The sequence below is a fragment of the Myxine glutinosa genome, chromosome 2 (genome assembly GCF_964187855.1).
Source record: "Myxine glutinosa chromosome 2, kmMyxGlut1.1, whole genome shotgun sequence".
NCBI classification, from domain to species: Eukaryota; Metazoa; Chordata; class Myxini; order Myxiniformes; family Myxinidae; genus Myxine; species Myxine glutinosa.
The window spans coordinates 272,264,680-272,279,687 of record NC_136262.1 but is presented as its reverse complement, the minus strand read 5'-3'; the positions used below and the strand labels follow the sequence as shown (position 1 = coordinate 272,279,687).

Here is a 15,008-nt window from a genome sequence, read left to right as displayed (position 1 = left end):
CAATACAATGACCCTAAACATACCAGTAACTCCACCAAGGAATGGCTGAAAAGAAAGAAATGGAGGGTTCTGGAATGGCCAAGTCAAAGCCCGGATATAAATCCCATCGAGATGTTGTGGGGGGATTTGAAACGAGCTGTGCATGCAAGAAACCCCTCAAACATCTTAATTTGTTGTTGAATAAATTATTGCAAAGTCAATTTTTCATTATTTTTTATTCAACTAGATCACCTTTATCTATAGATACTGTATAAATGAAGATCAAATATTGATATGTCCATTGTCCACATGTTAAAAAGATTTTTTTTTTAATTCATGGGGTGTACTTACTTTTTCCACATGCGAAATTTGCATTTATGTTTATTTAAATTATACAATGGACGACAAAATGTAAATGTTTCATGATATTTCTTATATCACCTTTATCTATCAATATTGTTAAAATGATGATCAAATAGCTGTATGTTGAAATATGTTGAAACAGTCAAAACTTTCCATGGGGTGTACTTACTTTTTCATGTGACTGTATATATTTCTTTTTCTGGCATTACTCCACTCCATGGACCAGTAGCTCTCCTTCTGCAGATCGATGGTTAAGAATCTCTAATCTGGAGTACTGTAAAGTGATCCCTACCTAGACAATCAGCTGAACAGACCATGTAAGCTCTCGTATGTCATCTCCGTGACTTTTTAGATAAGACACTCCAACTTTAGTTTTGCATATAGCGGGTAGGACTGCCATTTTTTTCCCATGCGATCCCTACATAGGTATGGTAGGGCACCATCTGATAAATCAGGGACTGTCTGTCTGTCTGTCTGTCTCCTTCAGTTTTGGAGCTAAACCCACCAAACTTTATGTGGAACCTTTTGGAGTTCCAGCGGGTGTATCATGGACAGTGGGAGGTTTCATAATTTCCTCAATAAACACAATTATGATTTTGAAATTGCACCGAAACAAAGCTGCTCTCTGCATGTAAACTCATTCACGGGTTCGACATGAGCAGTTTCACCATTTACTGCTTGTGGAAATATTCTTGCTGGTTCGGTAACAACTCAATGCAGTTGGGAATTTGAGTTTCCACCTGAACGATGTCGCTTTTATCCAACCTAATGTTGGTGGGAGGTTTCATAAATTTCTCAATACAATTATGATTTTTAATTTCCACCATACAAAGCAGCTCTCCACCGGTAAACTCATTCACGGGTTCTGCATTTGCAGTTTCGCCATTTACTCCATGTGGAAATTTACTCTAATCTGTTTTTGGGGCCAGCCTCACCAAATTTTCTGTGCAGCTTTTATGGTCCTTGTACGTGTCGTAAATCGGGTGGGAGTTCTCATAAAATTTCTCAAAACGTTTTTTCTTTCAGATTTCGGGCTCCCACCTGTGCTTAGCACAGATACCTTGCCAATAAGGGAACACATGGGTACCTTCTCGAAATGTAAGAACGGATCCATTAATGGCACGTTCAAAACAAATCCTTATAAACAATAATTGGCGATTTTAGCCCCATTTGACATTGTGCACCTGTGTGATATCATTCATCAACATTTTGATTGTGCAATTTAGTCTATTGAGTTGTTCTGTTAACATAAAATGCTATATATTGTGAAGTCTCAAGCTTATGTCTTCTTTTTAATCATAGAGTTATCATTCCTTAAGCTTTGTAACAGCTGCATCCATGATGATGATGGTGGTGGTGCAGCAGACATAATGCACCCTCCTGCAGACCCATATTAAATATAGCTCTGTTATGTGTTCACCCAAGTAGGGAAGCTGAAGTGGACACCGTTTTGATTACAGGTGTTTGGTCCTAGTTTTGAAACAGCCACACCTATTGACTGGCACGTGTTACCCTAAATTCCCTTTTTATTTCGTTTTGTTTTCCATGTTGTATGCCTGATTTATTTTGCTGTTTATTGTCCACATGTGATGTGTTTTGAAAGGTGCTGGAGGTTACGTCGAGAAGCAGCGACTCGCTGGCCAATCTGTTTGTGCCAATCCCAGAGACGTCGGTGCTGGCAGGCACGGCTCTCATGCAACGCTTGGAGTTCAGCTCGGAGCAGCGCGTCACCTTTGAGCACGAGGCCACGGGAAGCAGTGCGTGCTCCGTTGGACATTAACTAATCATATAAAACATCATTTTAGCATTATTGGCTCATCAGATTGTCATTGCATCATTGCTGCTTCATTACTAGCTTGTGCATCACACCCGACATAGAGATTAAATTTTAAAAAACTTGACCAGACTAAGCGTTATAAAACATAAGTAACAAAATTATACTTTGTATTATCTATTCCTTTTTGTAAAGAGAAAAATGTTCAATCACTCGTTCACTGCAATGAAGGCACTGTTGTATGTAGCGAGTCTATGTTTCGTGATATACACACGAGGATGATGTCTCATTAGCATATCCATAAGGTATTGCACAGCAATCTACCACATAAAACACAGTCAGTTTGTGTGCTTGTCCCCCTTCAAACACAGTCAGTCCCCCAATTCATGCACAGAGGCAGGCTGCTGGTCCAAGTTGTTGATTTGACGCGTTAATTCTGCCCACAAGTTCTATATCAGATTCATATCCGGGGACATGGCAGGCCACTCCATATGCTCCACACCATGGTCAGCAAGAAATTGTTGGATCATGCGAGCATGATGAGGCCGTGCATTGTCATCTTGGAAGACAAAGTTTCCTCGAATGGCTGCACGAACAAATGGAAGCAATGTTTCTTCCAGAATGGCCCTGTACTTGAACTTGTTCAGGTTTCCATTCAGAACAACCAGGTCAGTTTTGCCCCCTGCATGAAAAGCAGCCCTAAAGGTCACCCCACCACCTCCAGCTTGGACTCTTGGCAATATACAATCTTTGTTGTAGGCTTCATGCACTTGTCTGCGCACTCGGACGCGGCCATCTGGACGATAGACCAGAAATCTAGACTCGTCACTGAAGATCACGTGATTCCAGTGTGCTGGCTGCCATTGACGGTGCTCTCTGGCCAACTGCAATCGGCGCTGGCAGTGTTGTCTGGTCAGGCGTGGCTTTCTCAGGGGACGCCTGGCACGATAGCCTGCTTGAACCAGTCGTTGGTTGACTAGCCTTCTGGATACAGGCACATTTGTCAGTTGCTGCCACTCAGCCCTAAGCCGATTAGCTGACTTGGTACGGCCATTGTGGACTAACTGGTGCAGCTGGCGATCATCCGTCCTTGTGGTTCTGCAGGGATGTCCTGGCCTCGGTATTGGAGTAGGGACACCCCTCTGAGCATTTCGTTTTAGGATCTTTGACACCTCACCTTGAGTGATGCCATACTGCCGAGCAATAGCACGCTGTTTCATGCGGTAATTTCGTAAAGCAACCACTCCATGACAAACAGCATTGTCGAGTTGACGGACCATCTCCAGAGGAAGCGGCAATAACTTTTGGAGACGTGCAGCAGTTGTTTTCCACTAATACAGAACGCAACAACCCTTGTATTCCCGACTGTGAAGCCAATCATCAAATGCACCTGTCCGTACATTTTGCCACGCCACCTGTGATATAATCCTGTTGTTGACTTCTTGCTGCGACAGACAGTGACATGGTTCTTTTAACAAATAAATCACCAAAGTGTAAAAGAAACTCACCAGATTGATATACTGAGTTAAGAAAGTAAACCCAAGTCAAGAAAAAATATATATTCCATATTAAATGCCAAGTCTGTGTATATATATATATATATATATATATATATATAACATGCCCCGCCCCCTTATGGCGGGGACACAGATACGCAGCTTACTCCGACAAACAGGGCTAGACAGGTCCATGACTTACTTACATCGAGATGGTTTTTCTTCTTCGTGACATGTCCTGTGGCTAGCTCTCAGTTAACACCGAGAGTACGCCACGGATGGCAATCGAGCTTTAATGAGGCGATTCCAATTGATGGCGGATGATACGCGAGCAAGGGGGGTTTTGGGGGAGAACGCCGACTCACCTTCATGGGCCCCTGCAAATCAATTTAATTGAAGATGTCTTCCCTGCAAATCAATTAAATCACATGAAACGGAATTTATGGTGCAAAAATAAACACGTTTATTTTACGGAACCCGAGAACAATGGATGCGCCGGTAAAAACAAAACCCCTATAATGGAGCGCTCCCACATGGACTTCGACTACAACGGACACAGGAAGAATGAATAAAATAAAATGTTGTGTTTGTGGATGCGTCTTATCTGTCGATGTGATGTCTGGAATTGTCAGCTTCCGAGCTCGTCGTCTGACCACAGCTCTGGCCGGTACGATCCGCTCGGGCGTTGGCGCGAACACCGGCCTTGCCGCACGGTCCATCCCACACAACAGCACTCGCACGCAGGCACCAGGAGCCAGAATACCAGGGGAGGATGATCGTTGGCGCCCCACCGTCTTTCCAACGTCCATAAAGCGAAAGTCCAAATGGGAACGAAAAGGCAAGAAGGTGTCGTGGAAGTGTAGGGTGAGATTCAAGACGCCAATGGTCGGAAACAGGTTTTACAAAAGGTCATGACTTTATTATTAACTGGTTGTTCACTTTCATTCCAATACCAAATAACTACCGTTTAACTCAATGGACCAGGTCACTCTATCCGCATGGTCCTTCTCGTTCGGCCGATGTTCCTCCGCCATTCCCGTCGGGCAGAGGTTCTGATGATGAGTGCTCGTTCGTTCCGTCGGGCAGGGGTTATCGTGGCAAGTGCTCCTGAATCAAAGTCTGTTCTGGTTTATATCGGCACGCTTGATTTAATCCCTTCTCCGCTGAAAGGTTGCTCCGTCATCCCGCTCGCCTTACTGGCACCAACTCGCTCCCCTCCTGCTGTGAGTTATATTTGCCTTACAATAGGAGAGTGCTCTAGCCTGGGGCTGTGACCAGGTGAACAAGTCATTACTACTTTCGTGCACATTCATGTAACTCATTTACGAAATCGTCTATCTGCTTCGTTACTAGTCCCAATCAATGAGTTACATTTCCACAATTCCCTCATCTTTTTGTTTTTGTTTATATTAACCATTAATCTAAACATCAATATAAGTAAACAATCAATCACTGCAAGTAAACATCATTACAAGTATCCAAACCATAACTTTGGTAATCAAATTCCCTTAGGCATACACCGTCATCCTGCAAGAATCACAAAACATTTCGTTGGTCATTGACTCCTTCCATATTGTTCAATCTATTGCCTTTGCATCACAAATATCTTTTCAAAACAACACTTCACCATCACCAAGATACAACAATTTTCACTTCATTTTCAAGTTTTGTAAAGCATCTGCACCATCTGGCAAAAACGTTTGCCTCCACACAAATGTTGACTTTGTTTGAAAGGAAGGGCTGATCACTTGTGTTTGAATCCAGGTATGAAACATTTTCTCCTAATGTCTTCATAGCACCTGCACTACTTCGTTTAGGATTTCGCTGTTGTGGTAACATTGCGGAGTCATAGACTGACCCTGCTCTCCATGTAGCATTCTTGCCACTTTTTGCTGTCAACCATAGTAATTCCTGAACAAGGCCTTCACCCAGTTGTAGTCGACTTGCCTCCTCCCTCATTGTGAGTGGGCAGCAAGTATTGGTGTGACGTTGATTGGCCAGCAAGATGTGGAACAGGGATGCCGGATGCATCCACAATGATGTTGGGACCATGGTGTTCAGGTCATCCATGGTCCATACCAGGAGTGGCCCACAGAATCGTGCACAGCTGTTGTGACAAGGGCACAGCCGTTTTTTGCAGCTCCATGCTGGTTCCCCGGACGTTGGTGAAGTAATAACTTATGTCCCCGCATTTCACAGAGGTTGCAGGTAAAATGTCGTTGTCCTGCAACTTCTGATGTGGTGAATGTTCGAAGCCTTCGAACAAGAGTAAGTGATCGCCTTTCTTTCATATGTTGCAGTGTGATCCAGGCAAATGGTCACATAAATTTCCTTGGTGAAGGTAAGCATCCATCTCCAAGTTACACGGGAGAATGTCTTCATCATTCTTTGAGAAAGAGGGTGTATGCCACGATTAACTTCATTTTTTAGCCACAAATTTTCTTTCTCGAACTTCCTCCCAATTCCGTTAGCACTCCCTTCAAAATGTGATCTCGTCTTATCCTTATGCTCAGTCACATCTGAATCTGCTTTCCACACACACTGAATCAGATAGGGTACATCTTACCATGAAATCAGCATAATCATGTATATCTTCCGACAGTTTCACTTTCAACAATTTGTTGTTTTCCCTTACAACATTCAAAAAGTTATATTCATTTATATGCGTCACACAAATAATATTCAATCAGGTATGTATTTCACTACTAAACTAAGAATAGCATCCACAATTGCTTTCAGGTTAATATAGTTCAAAAATTAACTTGTGCAGGTATTTTAGCACTACTCTAAGAAAATAAATTGTATATGATTACAATCACAAACAGGAATATCTAATTCCCAACAAAAATTTTCCCAAACCAACAAATTAAGCATAATGTATTATTACCATAATTCCTCTCCACTTTTTTTTTTATCCCCTTTTTTTTTTTCTAACAGTGTGTCACTCGTGGTGATATGAGTTCACTGATATTGTAATTGACACAACTCATAACATTGTCATTATGCCATTATCTTAATTCTACTGTATTCATTTGCAACATCACTTGATTTAATCTTTTAATCTCAGTATTTATGTTGCCATAAAAGTCTTCCTTTTCTGGTTCCACATTTCTTTCCTCATTTGTCACTTCATGCGTTATCATCGTGTTGTTGGTTACCTTATTCAAACACACCGTCACTAAGGCTTTCAAGCAAGCCACCACTAAAACAATTGCCAATATAACTACTAAACCAACAAACAAGTCTGCTACTCCTTGTATATATTCATACCTATGACATAATTATATGTCGATGACATTCAACATTATATACCAAACTAACAAGCTTCCTAAAAGGTAAATAAAGAAAATCCCTTAATATGTAACATAAATCAGATTATTTGTCTTACCCTGATCCCCCTATCTCCCGGGGTTGAACTCAATCCCCTGATCATGAGTGTAGTTGTGATACATTTTTCACTCATGTTGTATTAATATCAGCAGGTAATTGTATGTCATGTAGGCAAATAAATGTCACTATCCCAAGTAGGAATATCACATGTTGAAAATGTAATGTTTATCAATGCAAGGGGTGTTAAAATGTAATTCAAATGACTGTAAATCACGACTATCATTTATCTGCCACTGAATGTTCTGCTGGGCTGCTAGGTGCAGCCTCATTTTCTGTGGGATCGTCCACCTTAGCCCCATGTGCTTGCTTGCAATGAGAGGCATGAATCCAACTTTCTATTTTGGGTCCATATTTGTTTCTATTCTTATCAATCTCCTATGGTTTATCATTTCGTTCCAAGATACCGCAACCAAAGGTTTTAACCAAAGCTCTACCAAACTATTTCCAATTTGAACAAAAAAAAAAATGCCAGTGAAACAATGATTCGAAGAATTAACTTCAAGGGGTCAATAAATTTATTCTATAGCCAGATCTAATTTTCCCATCCAATAGTTTGCCTTGCCACATGTCATATTATAACACTTTAATAAACCTTCGAAAAATGTTTCCCATCTCAACAAATTTCCTTTTTACAAATAGCCATGTGTAACTTACGTATTTAACTACAATTTCCTCTCAATTTGTTTGGCCTAGCTGGCCGCAAAAGTGGCTGCCAGCATGCAGTACCGTTCTTTATCTACCAAGGAAGTGCTCGTCCACACAAGACCTCTACCAAAATGTTGTTTGTAAAAACAAATCTGGGATTTCTGATTACATGGATGCACACTCTCAGGACATTTTCAGGCTGCTGTTAACAATCCACTACGATAAATTAATTCCTTTATCCACAATCAAATAATTAGTACAAATTGAGGATATTATCCCTATCACATTCTTTTATAGATTCATTATGTTGGATCTAATTTTTTCCAATAATTTTCCACTGCTGTAAGGAAGAACAATAGCTCTCATAAGTCTTAGTAATATCGTACTTAATTTGCCCAGCATCGAATAATTTATTTACTATCCTTTCTCATCTGTTAACCAGTGACTTTGTTTGAACTCCAGAACTGAAAACCCACAATAGTTCAAACCAGCAAAATTTTCTTTACTATTTTCCCATATCATCTATGCCTAAACCACATCCATACATACAGCACAATTTATATGCTGATAAAATTCAAGTTTATATATATAAAAATCCATGAGCAGAGTACTCTGGGAAGTCAGTGTAAGACCTCTCCAAAATTTGGCTAATTTTGTACTCCCACATTTTTATGAAGCTCATATCCATAAATAGCTTTGATTCTCATATAAATTCGATCACAATGGAATCCCAAGATTACTTCCAATTTTTTATTATTAATGAATAGCTGCTCATAACTCAGCAAATCAAATCTTTATTCTCCATCTCCCTTGACAAAAGTGATAATTTTCATAATCAAATTATATTTCTATTTTTTTCGTTATTTTATGAATTCTCTCGATATGCGATCCCATCCCCATGGAACTATCTATTTTTCAGACAAGGCACACTGTCGGTGTCAACAATCTTGTAAGATTGATACACAAAAACAAAAACAACAAACACAAACATTGATACACAAAACACACACACACGCATGCATTATGCATATTTGTTTGCGTTGGAACCATTATTTACAGATCAGGATGGGTGTCAGTTTTATTTCATTTTCATAAAATTTGTCCTTCAATTTTATAAATGCTAATACGCAAATGGACCAAAAAGTTTATTTTTAGAAAACCCCTATGATGTCACATTGAAATTACCCTTTCAGTTCCCACCATAATTTATCCAAATTTGACTACACACCCATTTGCATGTCAGTCGACCACTGACCTATCAATCATGCGGAACACTAGTCCGAAATTCCCCCCTGATCATCATGTGACTCTTGTCACTTGGTTTCAAAAATTTGCAAAGCAATTGTTCCAACTTTGTAAATTTAAAATTTTGTGCCCAACATAAAAGATCCAATTTAGGCATTTGATCAATTAATTACTAATTTGCTTACAAGCAAAAGAAAAAATGAATAATTCTTGCTCCGAAAACCTTTTCAGACACAAGAATCATCGACAGTTATTCATGTTTGTCCAGTAATCTAATCTGTTGAGGCCAATCGTCATTTGGGATTTGCCGCAATGAAGGCCTAATCATTGTCTGAGGTATCGGTCAGCACTGGTACCCTTGATCTTAGTTTACCCTATGAACTTGTCTTCCTTTTGGTATACGGACATCCTCTTTTCCAATGTCCCATCCGTCCACACTTGAAACACCGGTTTCTGTCGTTGCCTGGTCTGTGCACCTGTGCACTTGTATTGCTGGGCTGCATCTCTACATCCCTGAGTTGCCACTGCAATCTCTCGTTATCTCCCGAAACACGAAAAAATTCTCTGTACCGTCCTTTTTGGGGAGACAACTGGAAATCAGATGGGACAACTATCCCTTTCATTCCTAATTTCAAGGGCAGTTGTGCATTTGTCTCCTCCACTGTATCCTGTATCCTTTTTATTTTAAGTTCTAGATCCGTTATCCGTTCTTGCTGTTCCCGTTGTCTGGATTCACCATCCCAAAGATGGAATGCAAGCCAGTCTACCGTTAGATTCTGTCTCTTCCTGGCTTTCAATCTTTGTTCCAATCTTTCCAATCGACTTCGCTCAAATGTACCATCTCTTGGAAACTCCTCATCATGTCCCTTTGTCCACAAAAGGTCCAAACGGGAGATAAGAGAAGGGGAGAGAGATCCGGGCAGGATGGAATCCAACAACGAGAGGGAAGATGCCGGCGAGCGAGTTGTTTTATCGCTCGTCATCTGACGCCAGCTCTCTTTCTCTCTCTCTCTCCCTCTCTCTCTCTCTGCCAATCAGTGTGTCGCTTCTTGGATGTCTTTCACGCCCTCCTCTCTGATTGGTCGAGCGCCTTTGCCCTTCGTGTCATGCCATCGGTCGGTGGCCAATCAGTGTGTCACTCCTTCCACCAATCACGGGGAGGCTTTCTGCCTCTCCCCTGACCAATCACACATCCTTCCCTACTCTGCCACTCAGTGGCCTGCTCTTTGCTCGCCCCTCCCCCCAGTCAATCAAGAGTCCTGGGCATGGCTATTGCCTGCCTGTTCAATGTCTGTAGCCCAGCAGGTGTCATGCGTGGTCGTTTCCTGTTTGTTCTTCCGGTCAGTCATTGTGAGGGGGGATTATTTATTAATGTGTGCACTAATGGGGCAAACTAATGTATGTGATGTGTTGCCATAAGGGACACTGGAATGATCACGGAGGGGACGAGACACCGGGGAATTAGCATAAACCCTAGAACTACTTAACATGCCCCACCCCCTCATGGCGGGGACACAGATACGCAGCTTACTCCGACAAACCGGGCTGGACAGGTCCCTGACTTACTTACATCGAGATGGTTCTCCTCTTCGGGACATCGGAGCACCTACCTATGCAGATCGACCTAAATCTATATATCCCCCTACCCCACCGACATAACAGTATATATACATATGCACACCTGACACGAGGCCGATGCTTCAGACTTTGGCATGCTCACAAGGCTCGACTGCCAAACAACTGTTCCAACCTGTCATTGTTGACGGGCTTTTTACTAGTTCCAGTAATAGGTTCAAAGATTAGTAAAGCTGCTCTCCCATTGTAAAAACAAATCTTAACTTTGAAAACCAAAGTGTGTTTGGGAACAACGTTGGAAGAGCAGCACAGCTGAACCAGTTTGCATGTTTGCTCAATCTCATGTGTGAATCCATCATCGAGGTTGTCCTTTACTGCAGCATTTTCTGCATACATATTTATTAGTCCCCTACCGGTGTACACCCAAGGAGACTATAGGTTTGCACGCCGTCCCTCCGTCTGACAGTCCGTCCGTCAGTCCGTCAGTCCGTCACGCAAAGAACAGTTTTCCGGACTTTTTTTTCTAAACTCTTAATGCTAATGATTTCAAACTTGGTACATGGTTTCCTCATGATAGGTTACAGATCAAGTTCGAACTTCACGACGTTTCGATCATTTTTGACAAAGTTATGGCACTTTGAACTTTGGGAATTCTGATAATTCTGATGATCCTTAACTCAGTGCCATTTTAAGTTTTAAATTTTCTTTAAAAAAGATTTTCTCTGCAATAATAGGACCGATTGAGATCAAATTTTCACCGTAAGGGGGACTCGGTCTGTAGAATATTTTAATGGTAATTACGACGTCACAGGTCACGTGGTTCGGCCGCCATATTGTTTTTCGTGAAAACACGAAAACCCCTTTTTCTCTGCAACGGCCGAACAGATCGAGGCCAAACTTTGCAGGCAAAATCGCATACCCATGACGAACAAAAAAGTCGACGAGCATTACGTCATGCATCACGTGGTTTCAGAGTTATGACGTTTTTAAGCATGAACCTTTAAAACCGAGCTCCTCCCTCATTTTTGATCCAATCGAGGGTAAACTTCACAGATCTGTTCAGCATGTCAGTCTACTAAAATATCCTTTTGGAATTTGCGATCGGTCACGTGGTTGGCAGATATCGTTAATTAAATGAAAATATTTTTTAAAAATGGATATCTCTTGAATCGCTAGTACCTCAGACCGTGAGTTGGTAATTATATAATTCACACAGTGCAATACGTGCAGGCCGCTCCACGGAGCGACCTTGCGGGCTTATCAACGAGGCGAGGCGTGACACACATGTGTCTCAGCATACCTCAGATCAAGTTTGAAAACCAGCATCAACCGTGCATAAATTTGCATATTCGATCATTTTTGACAAAGTTATGGCACTTTGTTTATTTATTCTAGAGGATTACATCAACATGATGAGGATTACATGATATAACATGAGAGAATATCGAATGATGACACAAAGTGTGGTGAAATGATCATTCCACAAACTCCGTGGCGTGAGCTTTTATTCAATCAAGTCTCCACTCAACTACAAAAGAATGACGTACAGTAAGCAAGCAGTAATATAAAGCATTATTATGCAAATGAGCCACGAGCAAGAAACATACGAAGCTTACCAACTCGAGCTCGGTCTCAATCAGACAGTCCCCTCAATCTCAACCTCAAACCAACTTACTTATAAATGCGTGACCACTAGAGAGAGAACTGCATCAGATGTAATTCCATAATTTCATCACACAAAGTACATGATATTGTGGAATGATATTGATATTGATATTGATATTGACATGATATCATTGATATGTTCAGGAGGGAATTGTGTGTTTATATGCTGATGATGGAGCCTGGCCTGGTGTTGGCTTAGCGGTTAGGGTGCCGGCTTGGGATCCTAGGATCCTGAGTTTGAATCCCGATCGATCGCTGAATTAACGCCAGGGGGTTGACTCAGCCTGTCATCCTTCCGAGGTCGGCAAATTGAGTACCAGCTTGCTGGGGTGAATGATCACGGTGTGTACCCCGATTTAGAATAGGTACACCGTATCCCTGCGCATCCTAAGAGGCGACCAAGGGTTGGTGTCAGAAAGGGCATCCGGCCATAAAAAAAACATTGCCTCAAAAAGGGAACCATGATTGTCTTGGGGCCCGCAAGGCTAACCCCTGCTCCAGCGGGGAAAATGGCCTTAAAACGATCATTCATTCATTCATTCATATGCTGATGATGGAATTGTGGTTTTATATGTTGATGAATAAATTGTGGTTTGATATGTTGAGGAAGGCATTGTGGGTCCAGGAAAATAGAGAAAACATAGCAACTAATTTGGTGTAAAGAAAACAAAGTCCAGGAAAATAGGGAAAACATAGCAACTAATTTGGTGTAAAGAAAACAAATGCACCTCAAACTTACTTACCTCAAATGACTACAAAGGTGACACTGCACATGAAAAATGTGAATGCCCCACCTCTGTGTTTGCCTCAAAATCTTGTGTCCCAAACCCATCCCTCTCTGTACCCACCTTTCCCAGTCAAACCCAGCTGCTCCTGGACTATGTGTCCTTCTCTCCCGACAAAGTGGAGAATTTTCCGTCAAACCTCGACTCTGATTCTGCAACTGGACCAGACGGCATCAGCCCAAGGGTCCTAAAATCCTGCTCTGCCACTCCATCTCACCCTCTCTCTGTTCTTTTCACCCTCTCTTTTGCTCAAGGTCATCTGCCCGCATCTTGGAAATCAGCAAACATCACCGCTTTACACAAAAAAGGTGCAAAAACAGATCCTTGCAACTACAGACCAATCAGCCTGCTCCCAATTATCAGAAAGGTCATGGAATTAATCATCGCTTCTGACATCAAATCCTTCCTCTTCTCCAATGGCTTGATCCCTGATCATCAATTTGGATTCAGACCAGGTCATTCTACTCTGGACATGCTGCTTCTGCTGTCTCAACAATAGATGGAGGCCCTCAATGCTAAAAAGGAAATCAGAGCTGTCTCCCTTGACATATTTCGTGCCTTCAATGCAGTCTGGCAGCTTGTCCTGCTCACCAGACTCTCCTTTTCTGGTATCCATGGAAACCTCCACACATGGCTTGCCGACGTCCTCTCTGGTCAAAGTCAACGTGTGGCCCTGAATGGAATTCTCTCTCCTCCCCTTCCTGTTCAGGCTGGAGTTCGTCAAAGCAGTGTTCTGGGCCCTGTGCTTGTTCTGGTCTTCATTAATGTTCTCTCTGACTCTCTGGAAAATCCTCTCTATCTCTTTGATGATGACTCCACTCTCTGCCGCTCCATATCTCAATTCTCAGATCAGCAGTCTGCAGCCTCCTCACTCTCTGCAGACCTGGACAATATCACAAACTGGTCAAACAAGTGGAACATGTCCTTCAATCCTGGCAATCCTTACACTCTCACTTTGTCTCTCCGAAAAGACCGACTGGACAACCCTCCCATCTACCTTCTGAACGATCCTCTCCAAGAAGTTCTGTCACTCAAGCTTTTGGGTCTCACTATCTGCCATGATCTTTCCTGGGAAAACCATATTTCCAAGCTGGCCTCCAAAGCCAGTCGCCGACTGGGCATCCTCCATCGTGTGAAGTCCTTCCTGGGCACTTCTGAGCTCCTCACCACATACAAGGCTTTCATCTGAAGCTCAATGGAATACTGCTCTCCCCTCTGGGCTGGTGCTCCTGCCTCACACCTAGCTCAGCTTCACATGGTTGAAACCAAAGGTTTCAGAATCATTGGTGTCCGGCGATGAACCTGAAATCTGAGGGCCTATCTCTTTCTCACCGCAGGCAGGTTGGTGGTCTTTTTGTCGTCTACCGACTCCTCTCCGGCCTAGCTCTCCCCTGCTCTGTCTGTGCTCTGTCCCCCAAATATTCCTGCAGGACACACAAGATCTGCTAGCAACCTTCTTCTGGTGAAACTGCCAAAATCAAGACTCTCTGCTCACCTTCACTCTTTCATTCCTCTTTTCCTCCGCCTGTGGAACAAACTCCCTCACTCTCTTCAATCCCACTCCTCCCTCCGGGTCTTTAAAACAGCTGTTCACCACCATCTCTTATCTTTCCCCATCCAAAACCTTGATCTTTTCTACCCCCATTAAAACTTACCAAATCCACCTTTTCATTTCCCAATTTATTTCCTGAAATTCCTAGTAGTGTTCATTTGCTTTATACCATGTATCCATCCCTCCTCCCCCTTCCACAGTTCTACTGGCGTCCCTGTTCTCTACTGTTGTTGTGCTTGTGTGCTTCCCTCTCTCCCCCTCTTGTCTCCCTCTCCCTTAATTGCTTGTTTTGTGTGTCTGTGCATGTTTTCATGTTAAATGTGTTCGCTCTTTCACGAACCTCGATTCTGTATATAAAAAAGAAAAAAAAGCGATTGGGGTTGATATATTGAGGATATTTTGGGTTGATATGTTGATGAGGGAATTGTGGGTTGAAATGTTGATGAGGAAATTGTGGGTTGATATGTTGAGGAGAGATGTTGGTGCTGATATCTCATGGAGGTGACTAAAATGTACTGTTTAGAATAACTGCCATGACC

The 15,008-nt window shown here is 42.2% G+C and overlaps 1 protein-coding gene across 1 annotated transcript in view; it reads left to right on the top strand.

Annotated features, from left to right (window-relative positions):
- The window catches only part of CC2D2A (coiled-coil and C2 domain containing 2A), a 486,222-nt gene that overhangs the window by 196,930 nt on the left and 274,284 nt on the right, over positions 1-15,008 (top strand). The window contains exon 11 of the mRNA XM_078772721.1: positions 1,946-2,099. Coding sequence (XP_078628847.1) covers positions 1,946-2,099 — 154 coding nt within the window. The remainder of the gene's footprint in view (positions 1-1,945; positions 2,100-15,008) is intronic.